The 17,824-nt window shown below is 42.8% G+C and overlaps 1 protein-coding gene across 1 annotated transcript in view; it reads right to left on the bottom strand.

Annotated features, from left to right (window-relative positions):
* rnf19a (ring finger protein 19A, RBR E3 ubiquitin protein ligase) overlaps positions 1-17,824 on the bottom strand; it is a 43,896-nt gene that overhangs the window by 4,805 nt on the left and 21,267 nt on the right. Inside the window, 8 exon segments of the mRNA XM_061898296.1 lie at positions 1,253-1,396; positions 1,468-1,687; positions 1,757-1,915; positions 7,415-7,529; positions 7,598-7,760; positions 7,885-8,029; positions 8,119-8,327; positions 10,577-11,302. Of these exon segments, the coding sequence (XP_061754280.1) occupies positions 1,253-1,396; positions 1,468-1,687; positions 1,757-1,915; positions 7,415-7,529; positions 7,598-7,760; positions 7,885-8,029; positions 8,119-8,327; positions 10,577-11,184 (1,763 nt within the window). The 5' untranslated portion in view covers positions 11,185-11,302.

The following is a 17,824-nucleotide window of genomic DNA, read 5'->3' as shown; positions in this document are numbered from 1 at the left end:
AGAAGTGCTGATAACCTCTGCATTTCCAAACAGAGGACAAAAAAAGTCCTCCTTTCTGTCCATACCGCATGAAAGTGGTTGGTTTTTGGCATCTTATTTGTCCAGCTTTCATACTAGTTTTTTTTTACACTTTACAAGAAATTCAGTGGCGGCAAATTCCGTAGCTTGCTAGCTTGTGCACGCCAGCTTTCTGAGATTCCTATTTTGTTAGTGCGGGCAGGATGAAGCAGCACGTTTATATCACATGAACGCCTCCCTAGGGAGGTGTTTAGGGCATGTCCGACCGGTACGAGGCCATGGACCCAGGACACGTTGGGAAGACTATGTCTCCTGGCTGGCCTTGGAACGAGAAGCTGGATTAAGTGGCTGGGGAGAGGGAGGTCTAGTCTTCTCTACTTAGGCTGCTGCCCCCAGGACCCGACCTCGGAACTGTGTAGTTGCTCTTTTAGAGTTTTGACAGCAGGTATAGTGCGAGTGCAGAAATAAAGTGTTTCTCGCCTTCCTGTTGGTCATTTTTTCTTAATAATGAGCTTGCAGAAGCCAGCATCATCTCAGAAGACCCTTGGGTGCCGTGAATGTCAATCAAGTGACGAAAAGGATGTTTTGGTGAAGATTGATGACCGCTAATTTTTAGGTCTATTTTCTTGATACTTGGCTGGCAATCGATTGACACACACCCTCTGTGATTGACCGGTAGCTCACGATCGACGAAATAGGCGCCCCTGTGATAGATGAACATGTAAACAAAAGAACCTTCCGAGAACGACAGCTGTCATTTTTTCAGCTGTGATCTTACAAGACTCAATTACTAATATTATCAATAATAATAACTATTTCAGTCTGATGTTTACATGGAATGATCATAATGTGTTTGTCGGGTTTACTTCAAACACGGACCGAAGCCGGCAAGTGCGGCTGTAAAACTTCGCCAACAGATGTTGCAATGGTTTCACTTACGGTTTTTATCTTCACGGTCCGCGTAGAATCAGGTGATAATGTTAGTAAGTCCCTCACTTTATCTTGTTTTTCTCTGGATGGCTTGTTGTTGGCAGCTAATGTTAGCATAGTCAGCTGCTACTGCTGCCCCACGCACAAAACTACTTGGGGCTGTAGGGATAATCTTTATTAGGCCTTGCTAAGAATTAAAAGATATCGATCGATAAATGAATATTTTACCCAGCCCTAATTGTCAGGTTTCATCAACAGAGAGCCCAAAATAATCAAGACGTGTAAGGATACTTGACTTGCTGACCTTTCCAGAGGCATGTAGGCACTTAGGATGGAGCCGGCCATTGCTTTCGTGCTGGCGTTGTCGCTGATGGTCCCGAGGCTCACGGTGGCCGACTCGCCACTCAGACTGCAACGCTCCTTTTGGACGTCAGCCTGCACTTCCATCCTGGAAAGAATCCAACGGGCAATGGTGTGATCGTTCGCCACAGTCATGAAGGTGTTGATGCGAATTAATACCTGTTGTAGCAGCTTCCAGAAAGGCTGCCAGTGATGCTGGTTCCGGCGAGGGCTGTGGTGCTAACATTGTCGCTCATGTTGTCCCGCTGGGCCGAGCTGACGCCGCAACGCTCCATGTGGCTACCACTCACGCTGAGGCTCAATCCTGTCAGCCCCCCCACGCTGGCGCCGTCACAAAGGCTGGGGTTGTTCAGTCTGGTCTCTGCCACTGAAGTGGTATCTGCTCCGGGATCAGGTTTTACTGAGACTTGATTGAGAAACTTATAAAGGAGAGTTTATCGTGGCTTACCCGTAGCGGCGGCGCCACCACCCATGTTGTCGTTCTCATCGTCGAACTCAATGCGCACCCCTTTGCCGTTGCCTGTTGACACGCCGCATCCGCCGCTCCGGCACAACGAGATGGGCACTACCCCGTAGACGTATGCCAACATGATGGGGACGCCAATACCTGAAAACAAATAATACAATGCACCTGCTTATGTCGACAAGCCGTCTATGTGGACCGACTCATCGCCCTGGTCCACTGTGTTCTAGTTCATACCAAAAAAGTGCTCACTTAAAAAGACATGAAATTTGAGACACAGTGTCTCAAAATTGAGACATGAAAAATCTGTTTGTCTCGGCATGTATTGGAGTATTGTTAACTTCATCTTTAGCAAACGCAACAATGGCCACTATTGTCTCGTATATAGCATCAAAACGTGCACACTGTGATTTCTTGTCAAAAATAAGAGCATGACGGTATTAACCTGGATTAGGGCTCTGCGATATGGGTGAAAACTTTTGCAATATACTGTAAGTGTTTTATATCGGGCAATATCCATAATTATTGATATTTTTTATCACTTTTATGGATATTTTTTATAACTTATCAAATATAGGAACTAGAACTATACTAAATGTAAACATTTTTATTTGAATTGTGACCTTCCTCTGATTAAAATCCCCTCAGCTATCAAGGCAGAGAGGAAGGAAAATGTCAACACAACCATGGAAAACACTCAATCTAAACAAAATTCTAAAATCACATTAAACACTGAACAATAACCTCTTAAAATTAAGGAGCAAAATTAATGCCTAATAAAGTCTAACAAAATATTGCAAAGTGTTGAAATGTAAACAGAGAAACTTGACAAGGCGCCAGGAATTTACGACTATAACAATTAACGGCCTACTGCAAAGCAAGCACCCATTCACATGCTGCACAGCAGCAGGGAATGGGCGCGGCAATGCAGCCAGCCTATATTAATAATGCTTTGACTTATCCTTTATTTTTATGGGCCTGCTATGAAGAAAGCAGCCCGTATTATTATTGCTCAACCTTCACAGTTCATTATTATTATGGGCCTGCTGTAATACAAAGCGCTCAGTGAAACGGCAGTGAATGGACAATGCAGTAGGTCATATTCTTCTTGTTCATACTTATTTAATAAACTTATTATAGTTCTTCTATCTTATTCTGCTGTGATCAATGCTAGACGAACTAGCCAACAACCCCCTCCCCCTCTCAGAAAGCCTCCCACAACCCATTAGCCCAGTTCACCGCACCCAGCTATCACCCACTTCTCATTCTATCAGTCTTGATCAAGTGAGGAGGGAGTTGGGAAGGAACAAGGTCAGGAAGGCTCCAGGCCCAGATGGCATCAGTTCCAAGCTACTCAGGGAATGTGCGGACCAGTTAACTGTTGTGGGCCATTATATTTTAAACCTGAGCCTCAGCCTAGAACAAGTCCATACACTGTAATGCACTCACCTGCACTTGAATACCAGTTAAAAAAAAAAAAAATTGAGTTTGTGATTGCCTTTTGGCGGTCAGCTCCACCATCCACACTGATGAACATCCAGGGATCAGATACAGAAATAGTGGACTCATTTAAATACCTGGGTGTGCACCCCATCAATAAACTGGACTGGACTCACAATTTACACACTCTGTACAAGAAGGGTCATAGTCATGTACACCTCTTGAGGAGATTGACGTTCTTCAGGGTGTGCAGGTCACTGCTCCTCACCTTTTACAACACTGTGGTGGCTTCTGCGGTGATCTATGCTGTCGTTTGCTGGGGTGGGGGCAGCACGATCAGAGACAGGTATAGACTTAATAAACTGATTAAGAGTAAGAGAGCTGACTTTGTCCTCGGCTGTCCCTAGACAGCATTGAGGAGGTGGCTGACAGAAGAATGCTGACCAAGTTGACATCCATAACGCCCAATTCCTCTCACCCCATGCACAACATTGTGGAGGCACAAAGCAGCTCCTTCAGACTGTTACATCCACAGTACAAGAAGGAGCGCTACCGCAGGTCCGTTCTGCCCCCAGTCATAAGACTGTACAACGCCGTGATGTTTTTTCTTAGTGTGCAATACGGATGTTAATGTTTTTTTGTTGTATTTTATCTTCCATCTACACATATAGTGAGCAATATGTAGTATTTATTACTTTTTTTTGTTTTTTCATTACATTTTACTTCTGTTACTGTATATAAAAACCTGCACTGCAACAACGTAATTTCCCTATTGTGAGATAAATAAGTCTGTCCTATGTAAAAAATATAAATACATTAAAAAGTTAATAAAAACATAACACTAGGAGAATGATAGTAATAATAGCAATAAATAAGATGGAAAATAAGACAAAAAAAAACAATTGTCATTAACTTGATGAGTAAAAAGCCTGATTAAAAAGGTATCTTTAGTTTAAAAAAAACATACAAAAGTCTCTGCAGTCCTGAGGCTTTCTGGCAGGCTGCTCCACAGATAAGGGCTATAGTGGCTGAATTCCGCCTCACTGTGGGTCTTTTTTCTGGCATTTGATAAAAATAAAAGGCCAGTAGCAGAGGACCTCAGGATCCACAAGGGTTGATACAGTAAAAGCAGGTTGGATGGGTATAAAGGCAATATACAAACCCTGTTTCCATATGAGTTGGGAAATTGTGTTAGCTGTTAATATAAACGGAATACAATAATTTGCAAATCATTTTAAACCCATATTCAGTGGAATATGCTACAAAGACAACATATTTGATGTTAAAACTGATAAACATTTTTTTTCTGCAAATTTACATTAACTTTAAAATTTGATGCCAACAACAGAAGTTGGGAAAGGTGGTAATAAATACTGATAAAGTGTAGGAATGCTCATCAAACACTTATTTGGAACATCCCACAGGTGTGCAGGCTAATCGGGAACAGGTGAGTGTCATGATTGGGTATAAAAACAGCTTCCCAAAAAATGCTCAGTCTTTCACAAGAAATGATGGGGCGAGGTACACTCCTTTGTCCACAACTGCGTGAGCAAATAGTCAAACAGTTTAAGAACAACGTTTCTCAAAGTGCAATTGCAAGAAATTTAGGGATTTCAACATCTACGGTCCATAATATCATCAAAAGGTTCAGAGAATCTGGAAAAATCACTGCACGTAAGCGGCATGGCCGGAAACCAACATTGAATGACCGTGACCTTCGATCCCTCAGACGACACTGTATCAAAAACCGACATCAATCTCTAAAGGATATCACATGGGCTCAGGAACACTTCAGAAAACCACTGTCACTAAATACAGTTTGTTGCTACATCTGTAAGTGCAAGTTAAAGCTTTATTATGCAAAGCGAAAGCCATTTATCAACAACATCCAGAAACGCCGCCAGCTTCTCTGGGCCCGAGATCATCTAATATGGACTGATGCAAAGTGGAAAAGTGTTCTGTGGTCTAACAAGTCCACATTTAAAATGTTTTTGGAAATATTCGACATCGTGTCACCCGGACCAAAGGGGAAGCGAACCATCCAGACTGTTATCGAAGCAAAGTTTAAAAGCCAGCATCTGTGATGGTATGGGGGTGCATTATTGCCCAAGGCATGGGTAACTTACACATCTGTGAAGGCACCATTAATGCTGAAATGTACATACAGGATTTGGATCAACATATGCTGCCATCTAAGCGCCGTCTTATTTCGGCAAGACAATGCCAAGCAACATTAAGCACATGTTACAACAGCGTGGATTCGTAAAAAAAGAGTGTGGGTACTTTCCTGGCCTGCCTGCAGTCCAGATCTGTCTCCCATCGAAAATGTGTGGCACATTATGAAGCGTAAAATACGACAGCAGAGACCCTGGACTGTTGAATGACTGAAGCTCTACATAAAACAAGAATGGGAAAGAATTCCACTTTCAAAGCTTCAACAATTACGTTTCCTCAGTTCCCAAACGTTTATTGAGTGTTGTTAAAAGAAAAGGTGATGTAACACAGTGGTGAACATCTACGTGCCAACTACTTTGGCACATGTTGCAGCCATGAAATTCTGAGTTAATTATCATTTGCAAAATAAAAATAAAGTTTATGAGTTTGAACATCAAAAATGTTGTCTTTGTAGTGCATTCAATTAAATATGGTTTGAAAAGGATTTGCAAATCATTGCATTCTGTTTATATTTACATCTAACACAATTTCCCAACTCATTGTACATTTGAAAACTAATAATATAACATTTAAATTGACCCAGAAGCGGATGGGGAGCCAATTCAGGAACTTTAAAACTGGTGTAATGTGCTTATGTCTCCGTCCAAATGAATGTGCAAGAACTGCTAGTTTCAATTGATATTTTAGCTACCGTATTTCCTTGAATTGCCGCCGGGCATATAGTATGCGCCTGCTTTGAATTACTGCCGGGTCAAACTCGATTCGCAAAATAATTAGCGCATGCTTAGTATTACCACCGGGTCGAACTCTTGACGTCACGAGTGACACTTCGCCTGTCATCATTTTCAAAATGGAGGAGGCTGATTTCAATAATTGAAATCGCATAAAGGAAGAAAATTAAGAGCTATTCAGTAGGATTTAAGGTCCAAGCTATTGAAAACCGGTATGCTAAAAAGAACAGTAAGCAGCTACGTTTTATTAATATACTTGTGGAGCCGATGGTCCGACAGACAGGTAGGGCGGCGAGGAGATGCCGAGCGAGCAGAAAGGAGAAGCGGAAGAACAGACCTGGCCTCAGGTTTTATTGAAAAATAAAGTCAAACTGCTCAAGCCATGTCCTTCCTTGGTGGTCCTGGGAACCCGCAAGACGACGGCTTGAGACCGTCACAATACCGTAGCTGCCTCTGTCAAATATGAGTCATTAAATGACTCCCGCCTCCTGGTGGTAGAGGGCGCTAGTGATCCTTCTTGCGACTATTCGGCTGCAGAAGAAGTGAAATGAGTGACGTGATTGTGCTGGGACGGATATGAAGCGGCAGGTGCTCGACGGACCTTTTAGCATCTATGCTGGCTATGTAAACAACCGGGCTGAAATAAAGTCCTAAATACCCAGTGTATAATTTATACAATAAGACTTCATGTTGGCAGCGGTGGGATAAAGAGATCACCCAGTGACCAGAACGGGAGGGGGAGTTGTGCGAGGATAATTCTGTCGTTGCCCGCACCCGAGCTAGCTGATAGCAGCGGTCTGATAGCAGTTTTCTAAACTGGACTTTTAACCAAAGCAGGAGGTAATAAAGGAAAATTTCCATCGAGACAGAGAGACTTTAAAAACTGAAGAAAGATAAGGATGACTTCTATAAACAAGTTATCGATGCTTTTGATCAGAAGGAGCTGGCATAGATTTCATTTCTAAGTAAAGGTAAAACCATAATAACGTTTTTTTTATTAAATGTGCTTTTCATTAAGGTATCCTTACATCACAATAATTTTTTTACTGCATGCCTTTGGTAAGTGCCGGAGTGAGAAGAGGTTTTAAAATAATTAGTACATGCTTACTTTTACCGCATGCCTTTGGTAAGCGCAGGAGTGAGAAGAGGTTTTAAATTAATTAGCGTCCCGGCGGCAATTCATGGAAATACGGTATGTCAACAACCGCCTAGGTGTGATTGGCGTCAACATAAATAGGTTTCACTGTATTTGGGCATATTTCCTTTAACATGAGTAAAACTATTATTGGTTTCTTACCGACAGTGACAGCTGCCACAGCGGGAGACACAATGACGGACAACGTCACGCCGCCGGCAATGACCAGGTTCCTCTTGTGCTTGGAGATGTCTTTGCCCTCATATTGATTATGGATCTGGTGGCAGCATCATGATTGAAGTTTAGGTATACAGCGGCTAGCGAGTGTATCGTGCAAATCCTCACCTTCCTGCCCACGTAAACGGGGATGCCGATAATCATAGCAGGAAAGGCGATGCCTGCGATGAGTGCAATCCCCACCGGCGCGCCAACTAAGGTGCCAAGCTGCCACAGGATCTTCTTCTTTCTGCTCCAGGGCTTCTTTCCCCAGAAGGTGCAACCTGACGGACTGAGAAGGGGGGTTGATTATTTGATACAGGGGCACTAGTCAAACTAAAGTCACCATCCTGTAATTAGTTTTATCCCCAGAGGCTTTTGAGGAAATAAGCGGCAGGTACTGGAAAGCAGCTTACCTCAGATAGTGCAGGTCAGAGATCTCTTTCATGCAGAGCCAGCAGAACTCGCAGCCGCAGACGGCGCAGGTCATGTGATTACAACTCCCGTCGTTCATCTTAATAATGCAAGCAGCACAGCGGGGGCACGGTTTGATGTCGTCACCTTTTGGACACGCACACATTTGAGCTGCTTTATCACATGCAATCAATGTATTCACTGTCAGTGTTTAGTGTTTTTTTTTTCGTGGTTACCTGCGGCGCCGCTCTCTTGACTGTAGCTAAGGGACGAGGACCTAAAACTGCGTAGGCGGAAGTGTTGCGCCCGCTGTTGCCGCGCCGTGTCGCACGTCTGGTTGGGGTGCCACAGCTGCTTGCAGTGGTAGCAAAACTCTGTGCCGCAGCCCTCACGGCCGCATGTGATTTTCGGGCAGCTGGCACAACCGAAAGCGATGACTGCGTAACTGTGGATGGTAAGGTAAATAGGAAGGTTTACTGGATGCAGTTGCTCAGGTCTACACTAGAGGGCAGCTAATATGTCCATATATCCCATCCACAGTGTGATGTGGACTGTATTTAGAAAGTATTCACAGCGCTTCACTTTTTCCACATTTTATGCTGCAGCCTTATATTAAAATAGACTACATACATTTTTGTCCCCCAAATTCTAAAGACAATAGCCCATAATGACAACTTGATATTTTTCATTTTGAATCTGTATTTTAAATAAACTGGAAAAAAATAATAAAAATCACAAATATTCACAACATTGACCACCACACTAACAGACATTAACACTAGCCATACATACAGACAGGCAACGCTTTGTTGTTAAGGCGGCCGCCTTAACAACAAAGAGCCACCACCTAAACTAACATCTTAACAAGATGTTAGCATTGTCCCACCCACAGAACCATCTGATTGGTTACACGCAGAGTGGTAGTAGCCAATCAGCAATGCGTATTCAGAGCGCATGGAGTCAGTGCTCACGGCACAGGCAGGTGAGGTGAGCAGAAAGGTGTTTAGCAGATAAGCATAAGGCAGCGCACTCTCCCCAAATTACAATAAACACCTCCCAGTCCTCTACAACTCAACTCTAGTAGTAACATCACTATGAGCCCTTTGACGTTCTAGAAACATAAGCGGCAGCTCAGCTCGCTCGCAGTCCTTGAGGTGAAGGCTAATTAGCTTTAAGCGTAACCTTAGCCTACTGTGCGGTGTGTGTGCATGCGCGCATGTGTGTGTGTGTGCTCCACATGAAATGGACAGCAAAGTTCTGTCTATTAGTTGTTAACTGTAGGTCAATAATGCTCGTCTTTCTCTCCTTTTTCTGTGTTGATCGGGCTGTGTTTAAGCAGCAAAAAACAACATTATATCAAATTAAGAGTTTCCTGAAGCTGTCTGACAGTTTATATAATAATGTAACTGCATCATAAAGCCTACATGAGCTCCATGGTGTTCAAGGATGAATAGTCTCTTGTATTGCCATTGTACTATTTTTTTCAGCTATAGTTACATTAATCTTTAGTTGTGTAGCGGCCTAGTTTTGAATGGCAGGGTCCCTGCTATCACATGTTGATAAAAATATAACATTTACATAATAAACAAACTACAGGCTTCCCAAATGCTGTAATAAATTAAGCATGATGAGTTGAGCATATGTCAACATGTGTGGCCCCACTTTTACTCTTTTTTTCCAAACGCTTATTGCAAATGCTTACTTACAGTAAGTCATTCATTTGACTTAGTAAGTCACTATTTTGTCATTATTTTGACTTGGTAAATTACCAAGACAAAATATTGACTTACTAAGTCATAATAATGACATACTTAGTACTTCAGGTAACTAGGACTGTTTTTGTGTTTTGTTTTTACGTTACGGAAAAACTAGATATATATCGTATATCGCCATTCAGCAAATGGATGTTATTTTAAAATGGTAAATATTTTTATTTATTATAAGATATTTTTATTTGGTTATTTTTTTAATAAATATGTGTTCAACGTAATCGAGAGTAATTTTCTGAGGGAAACACTGCTTACCGTGGTAAACTACTATAGTAGCTATAGCTGCTCCTTGAGTGACTGTTATATGGGTGCCACACATGAAACAATTGTTTGGACACACCACCGGTCATCTAATAGCACTCAAATGTGGCTACATGATGTTTGTTTAGCGACACAAGATAAGCTCATTTGTGTTTAACATATTTGTTTTGCTTTTCATTTTTTGCTTGCTCAGTTTTGACAAATGCGTCATTGCCAATTATGCAAATTTAGCAATTGCGTCATTCCTCGAAAATCATGACAGTCATTTAATGGCTTTTTGGCTTAATGCCTCATTTGCCACATCCATCCATCCATTTTCTACCGCTTATTCCCTTTTGGGGTTGCGGGGGGCGCTGGCGCCTATCTCAGCTACAATCGGGCGGAAGGCGAGGTACACCCTGGACAAGTCGCAGGACCAACACAGATAGACAGACAACATTCACACTCACATTCACACACTAGGGCCAATTTAGTGTTGCCAATCTACCTATCCCCAGGTGCATGTCTTTGGAAGTGGGAGGAAGCCGGAGTACCCGGAGGGAACCCACGCATTCACGGGGAGAACATGCAAACTCCACACACACATTTGCCACATAAACAGGCATATTTAGAAATTAAACACAGACAAGAATTTGGAAGAATATTTTAAAATTTTGTTTCTTACCCACAGTCGGGGGCAGGGCACCAGCGGCAGTCGGGTTCGGCGACCAGCCACCGCCTCAGCATGAACTCCTCGTACTTCTCCATGAGGGCACGGTCGGCCAGGATAATGCTGATGTCGTGGGGGTTGAAGCGCTCTGAGCACTCCGGGCAGCAGATGTTGACCCGTGATTCTGAGATCTCGATGCGCAAATACTGTCGCAGGCAGTCAGCGCAGGAGCGGTGATGGCAGGTCATGATGTCTGGGAAGCGATCGCGGGCGTGGCGCAGCAGGCACAGCGGGCACTCCAGCAGCTCCGATGTAGACCCCGTCACTGAGGACGCCGACACGGCCCCTGGGACGGAGTGGGCCGACGTTCTGTCAGCCGAAGTCTCTGACGGGACATTGTCTACACTGACCAAGCAGTCAGGCACAGATCCGTCGGGCACAGCTTTGGACTTGCGCTTGGGCTCCCAGTCGGCCCGACGCCGCCTGCCGAAGAGCGCTTGGAGTGAGATGCTGCGTTTCTTGGTGTTCTTCCTGACAGAGGGCAGGCTGTTGGAGGAGGCTGCAGAGTTGAGTTCCCGCTCTGAGCCTGTGCTCCCATGATGCTGCTGGTGCAGGGTGCTCATCACGCACGACTTGCTGTTGGCGGCCACAGATCACCACGGTTAGGGAGAAGGGAGATTAGGGAACCAGTTGGGGTTGGACTCATGTAAGTAAAAACATGGGGAGTGGCAAAAAACAAACCTGAAAAGAAAATAAGCATCATCATGAGACAAAAATAATCAGGACTTTAAACGTTGTCAGTCTGGCATTTTTATTTGAAAAAAACAAACTGCTGCGTCCTTCAAGTGTGCATTCAGGACAGTTTTTTCTCCATAGAAGCTTTAACAAAGTCTGGCCTGAAGCACTTCCTCATTCTTCTGCCTCACACTACCAATCACTTTCGAAGCAACTGACAGCTGTTGGATGCAAACACAAAAAAAATCACCAAAGGGGAAAAGGCATTTCTGAGAAAGCCGAGCGGCACAAAAGCAAGTAACACAGTGACGCTTTAAACTTCTTGTCCTGCTGATACATTTCCATCCACAGGGCTGGCAACAGAAAAAAAAAAAATATTCACATGATGCTCTAATGATTTGTGACACAGGTTATCGTCACGGAATTAAGTCAATGTGTAGCAAACAGGCAATCTTTCAGCAGCTCAACTAAGTGTAAGTGAGCTGAAAGGCCTGCATTAAGAGAACGAGAGGGACTTTCCATGTGATTGTGGTCACACTGTTTAAAAAAGCGAGGGTGACTGTGTGTGAGCGCGTGCATTCTCACATGCATTTATTGCAGTTTTTTTTGCTTGTGCATTATCAGCGCACAGGCTGTGCTTGTGTCCCAGTTCCATCCCCGGGACGAAGCCCGCCGTAGCATCCCCAATTGGCTTCCAACCTATGCATCAGCTGACATCATCATGCCTGCCATAGTGAACCCACTTTTTCCCTTGCCATTAGGGGGCACCCTGTACACAACATAAACGCAACACAACAAATACCCAGAATCCTTTGCATCCATGATACTTCCTATTTTATACACCCCGCTAGCAGCAAACACCCCCCCACACCCCCGTGCGTCGGTAAGGTGGGCGGGGTTGGGGGCGCGGGGGTGTAAAATATATCCAGGAAGTGTCACGGATGCAAAGGATTCTGCGTATTTGTTGTGTTACGTTTATGTTGTGTTACAGTGAGGATGTTCTCCCGAAATGTGTTTATCATTCTTGTTTGGTGTGGCTTCACAGCGTGGCGCATATTAGTAAGAGTGTTAAAATTGTTTGTATCACAACCATTAGTGTACTCCGTGTCACCCAGTATGCCTTTTAATCTTGTACGTGTGATTGCGGAAGCTGCATACAACATGTTGCTGGACTAACAATCGGTTTGTACATGTTGTTGAAGGTGTCAAAGGCAATGGTTTCACATTATGCCCTTATTCTTGTCATCAGGATGAACATCATTGGATATTCGCGAGAACGTTAGCGGCTCCCATTGTCTTCTTTACTCTGTGGAACGGATTTAAATAGCTCTTTGAGTGGTAAAGGTGGCCGACATCTGATGTAATTCAACGGGCGGGTGGCGGTTGCGGTTCTGATAAAATGTTGGTTCGGGTGAACAGCGGGTGGATGACGACTTTGGTGATGCGGTTGCGGATGATATAATTGCCTATCCGCGCATCTCTAGTGCCTACGTTTACATAGAGTGGACTGCTGCTTTTTTTCTTCCTTGCTCCCTATAAGTTTATTGTAGATCATAAATCAAGCATCTCACCTGGACAAAAATAGGTCTGAGTAGGTAATCTGACAAATTGGTACACTTTGACAGCCATTTAAGACCTGAAAATGGCCAGAACGACACGAAAAGACGTTAAGTCCCCCTCCCCCTAACAGTCGACATTCATTATGTTTGTTGGCTGTCATAAAATTTCCAGTGAGCAATAATCAGTGATGAAGAAAAATAAAAGCAAACGTGATGCATTTTTGAGATCAATGCGCCGTGTATGCTTAAAATAATTGAAATAAGTAAATTTGAAATATTATAAATGTGCCTGTTATTGCATATTATTTACTCACATCATGTATATAAAACCTCAATAGAGGTGTGTGGATGTTTAAGGGTTATGCAGGCAGAATTGTGCAGCTCCCATAGGCTCTATTGTAAGCGGACTTTTGAACATATTTATTTAATAATAAAAATGCAAAAAAAAACATTGTCATGTCTTTCATAATGTTTGTGAACAATAGGCAAAATTCCAAAAAGTGCAGTTCCCTTTTAAGGATTCAAGGATTCTCATAGACCCGACCTACACCTTTTAATAGTGATCAAATTGAATAACCCAGTTACGTCATTGACAGCATCTATTGATTCCTTTGAGAAAACATGGCATATAACTGGCGTGAAGCGATGACATCGCAGGCCTTTTTTTTTTCGATTTTCCGGATTATTAATTTTCTTTGATAAAGTGTAACTATTATTTAGGTGTGGGCTGATAAATTTTGCTGGAAGATATAATGTCCCACACATTATTGCTAATAAATTATATTGTTATGAACATTATTTTGAGACCAAATTTAGCACTAATGTCATCATAATATATAATAATAAAAATATTTAATTTCAGCGTAATAAACTTAAATATCAGTATTTGTTACCATTGTAATTGGAAGGGGGCTTTCTGTGTGTAGTTTGCATCTTCTCCCCATGACTACCCTCTGGGTACTCCGCCTTCCTCCCACCTCCAAAGACATGCACCTGGGGATAGGTTGGTTGGCAACCCTAAAATAGGCCCTAGTGTGTGAATGTGAGCGTGAATGTTGTCTGTCTGTCTGTGTTGGCCCTGGGATGAGGTGGTGACTTGTCCAGGGTACCCCGCCTACCGCCCGAATGCAGCTGTGATAGGCTCCAGCACTGTCGCAAACCCGAAAGGGACAAGTGGTAGAAAATGGATGGTAATTGGAAGGTAAGAACTTTTAACTTTGCTAAAAAAGTTAAAAATACAATGGCCTCAATCTGTTAGCAATACAATTATTTCAATCAATATTTAACATCCTGAAGTTCCTTCTTTTTCATTTATTTATTTAATTAATTTATAAACAAATGCAACAACAGAATTTAACGCGAACAAAAAGGAGCAGAAAGAAGTAAAACTTCTCCCGATTAGCACAAGGTCGTATCCAGTTGCAGTTCATTTGAGCAGTCTGATGCAGCCGTCTTATCAATTTCAGAGCATCAAAACCCATTCTTCCATCCATCCATCCATCATCTTCCGCTTATCCCAGGTCGGGTCGCGGGGGCAGCAGCCTAAGCAGGGAAGCCCAGACTTCCCTCTCTCCAGCCACCTCGTCTAGCAATTCCCGGGGGATCCCGAGGTGTTCCCAGGCCAGCCGGGAGACATAGTCTTCCCAACGTGTCCTGGTTCTTCCCCGTGGCCTCCTACCGGTTGGACGTGCCCTAAACACCTCCCTAGGGAGGCGTTCGGGTGGCATCCTGACCAGATGCCTGAGCCACCTCATCTGGCTCCTCTTGATGTGGAGGAGCAGAAGCTTTACTTTGAGCTCCTATCGGATGGCAGAGCTTCTCACCCTATCTCTAAGGGAGAGCCCCGCCACCCGGCGGAGGAAACTCATTTCGGCTGCTTGTACCCGTGATCTTATCCTTTCGGTCATGACCCAAAGCTTATGACCATAGGTGGGGATGGGAACCTAGATCGACCGGTAAATTGAGAGCTTTGCCTTCCGGCTCAGCTCCTTATTCACCACAACGGATCGGTACAAAGTCCGCATTACTGAAGATGCCGCACCGATCCGCCTGCATCAAAACCCAAAATACCTTAATAAAGTGTCATACTTTTATAACATTGTTCATTTGCATTCTTCTTCAACAAAAGATTGACTCATGTGATTCAGACACATCTTTCTTTTACAGCTGACTGAAACCTGGGTTTTGTAAAAACCCTTTTAGTTCATACCTACTTTTTCTCTTGGTAAATCTATTTCGCAAATTGTTTGGTAAACTTTCCGTACAAGCTTTTTACCTAGTTTTTAGAAAGGTTATAGTCTAATTAATTCTATTTCAGTGCTTTTAATTGTATAAAGAAAGGATTGGTTGGTTCTCTGTATCTATTTACACTCTTATCCCCCTTTTCTGGAAAAGGACAAATTGGAATAATGTATTAATTTCAGGCCCATTTCTGATACTTCAATGCAATAGGTCAGATCCATCCATCCATCCATTTTCTACCGCTTATTCCCTTTCGGGGTCGCGGGGGGCGCTGGCGCCTATCTCAGCTACAATCGGGCGGAAGGCGGGGTACACCCTGGACAAGTCGCCACCTCATCGCAGGGCCAACACAGATAGACAGACAACACTCACACTCACATTCACACACTAGGGCCAATTTAGTGTTGCCAATCAACCTATCCCCAGGTGCATGTCTTTGGAAGTGGGAGGAAGCCGGAGTACCCGGAGGGAACCCACGCATTCACGGGGAGAACATGCAAACTCCACACAGAAAGATCCCGAGCCTGGATTTGAACCCAGGACTGCAGGACCTTCGTATTGTGAGGCAGACGCACTAACCCCTCTGCCACAATCAATAAGTTATACAGCAAAAAGAATTAACTCTTATTTAGACTTTTTTTTTACTTTATACAACACAACTATTATTTTGGATACTTTTACTTGGACATTATAAATATGTGACTTCCGAATCAATCATAATACCTAGAAACTTCATGTCATGTGTCCTTTCAATTTCTAATCCATTAAAAACTACCGACGTATCAACGTGCATCCTTTTACAACGAAAAAATCATGCATTTAGTATTGCTGATATTTAAGGACATTTTATTGGCATTGAACCACACATAATTTTCGGGAATTCATTTTCTACAATTTGTAGGACTTCATTTATATTTTCTCGGGAAAAAAATAAAGTGGTGTCATTGGCAAATAGAATGCACTTAAGTAAATGAGACACAGTCACAATGTTATTTACATAAAAAAGAAAAAGTATAGGTCCTGAGACCAATACTTGAAGTACTTTGCAAGTTATATTACAATTTATAAACTTTAGGCTCCAGCATCCGCCGGAACGGGACAAGCGGTAGAAGATGGATGGATGGATGTTGTTGATTTCAACAAACCGATTTTTGTTTTTTAAAAACCTTGAAACCTATTGCTGTGCCACACCTTTTATACCATATTTATATAATTTATGCAATGATATCTCTGAGATCTACAAACATGCTTACTAAATAGTGCTTTTTGTCTATTGCATTGGCAATTTCTGCAGTCAGTTCCGTAATTGTTGTAGCAGCTGAATTAGGACAAACCCTATATTGGCTGTTACTTAAAATCTTATATTTTTTAAGAAATGTATTCAATCAATTTGCAAATAACTTCTTCAGAATTTTAGAAAACTGTGGAAGTTTTGGGGCGGCATTGCGTAGTGGGTAGAGCAGCCGTGCCAGAAACCTGAGGGTTGCAGGTTCGCTTCCCACCCATTGACATCCAAATCGCTGCCGTTGTGTCCTTGGGCAAGACACTTCACCCTTGCCCCCGGTGCCGCTCACACTGGTGAATGAATGATGAATGAATGATTGGTGGTGGTCGGAGGGGCCGTAGGCGCAGACTGGCAGCCATGCTTCCGTCAGTCTACCCCTGGGCAGCTGTGGCTATGTAGCTTACCACCACCAGGTGTGAATGAATGATGGGTTCCAACTTCTCTGTGAGCGCTTTGAGTATCTAACAATAGAAAAGCGCGATATAAATCTAATCCATTATTATTATTATTATTATTAAGTAATAATATTGGTCTATAATTAGAACATTCAGATTTATTTCCTTTATTAAAGCGTGGAATTTTGTCCGCTATTTTCATGTAGTCTGGAAATATTCCTGAAGGACAAATTACAGATATATGTATTTGGCTCAATGATTACATTTATAATTTGCTTTATTAATACCATAATAATGACAGTATAATCATTAGATTTTTTATTGGCACACTTCTGGACAATTAACAGTATCTCACTCGTTTGTATGCTTTCAAAAAAATGCTGTTAACATTATCTGGTACTGCTTTTCCATCGATCTGGAATATGTTGTGACTAGGTAGGGCAAATATTTACAAAGTAACTATTGAATTAATTTACAATTTCAGTTTTATTGTAAATGTCAGCATTATTCCTTGTGAAATTATTTGGAAAATTTGTTTTTACCTTGTCTTTTGGCATGACAGTATTTATAACACTCCATGTGTCTTTTGTACTATTTTTGTTTTGTACTATTTTTGTTTGTGTCTAACAATTTAGGATAGTAATTCTTTTTTTGTTTTTTTATTATCCCAACTAGCCATCCATCCATTTTCTACCGCTTGTCCCTTTCGGGGTTGTGGGGGGTGCTGGAGCCTATCTCAGCTGCATTCGGGCGGTAGGCGGTGTACACCCAGGACAAGTCGCCACCTCATCACAGGGCCAACACAGATAGACAGACAGCATTCACACACTATGGCCAATTTAGTGTTACCAATCAACCTATCCCCAGGTGCATGTCTTTGGAGGTGGGAGGAAGCCCACACAGCCACGAGGAGAACATGCAAACTCACACAGAAAGATCATGAGCTTGGGATTGAACTCAGGACTACTTAGGACCTTCGTATTGTGAAGCACATACACTGACCCCTGTTCCACTGTGCTGCCCTGATTCCAACTCATTTATTTTTATA

Source organism: Nerophis ophidion, linkage group LG04, assembly GCF_033978795.1.
Source record: "Nerophis ophidion isolate RoL-2023_Sa linkage group LG04, RoL_Noph_v1.0, whole genome shotgun sequence".
NCBI lineage: Eukaryota > Metazoa > Chordata > Actinopteri > Syngnathiformes > Syngnathidae > Nerophis > Nerophis ophidion.
The sequence above is the reverse complement of the archived record's forward strand: the minus strand, read 5'-3'. Positions and strand labels throughout refer to the sequence as shown.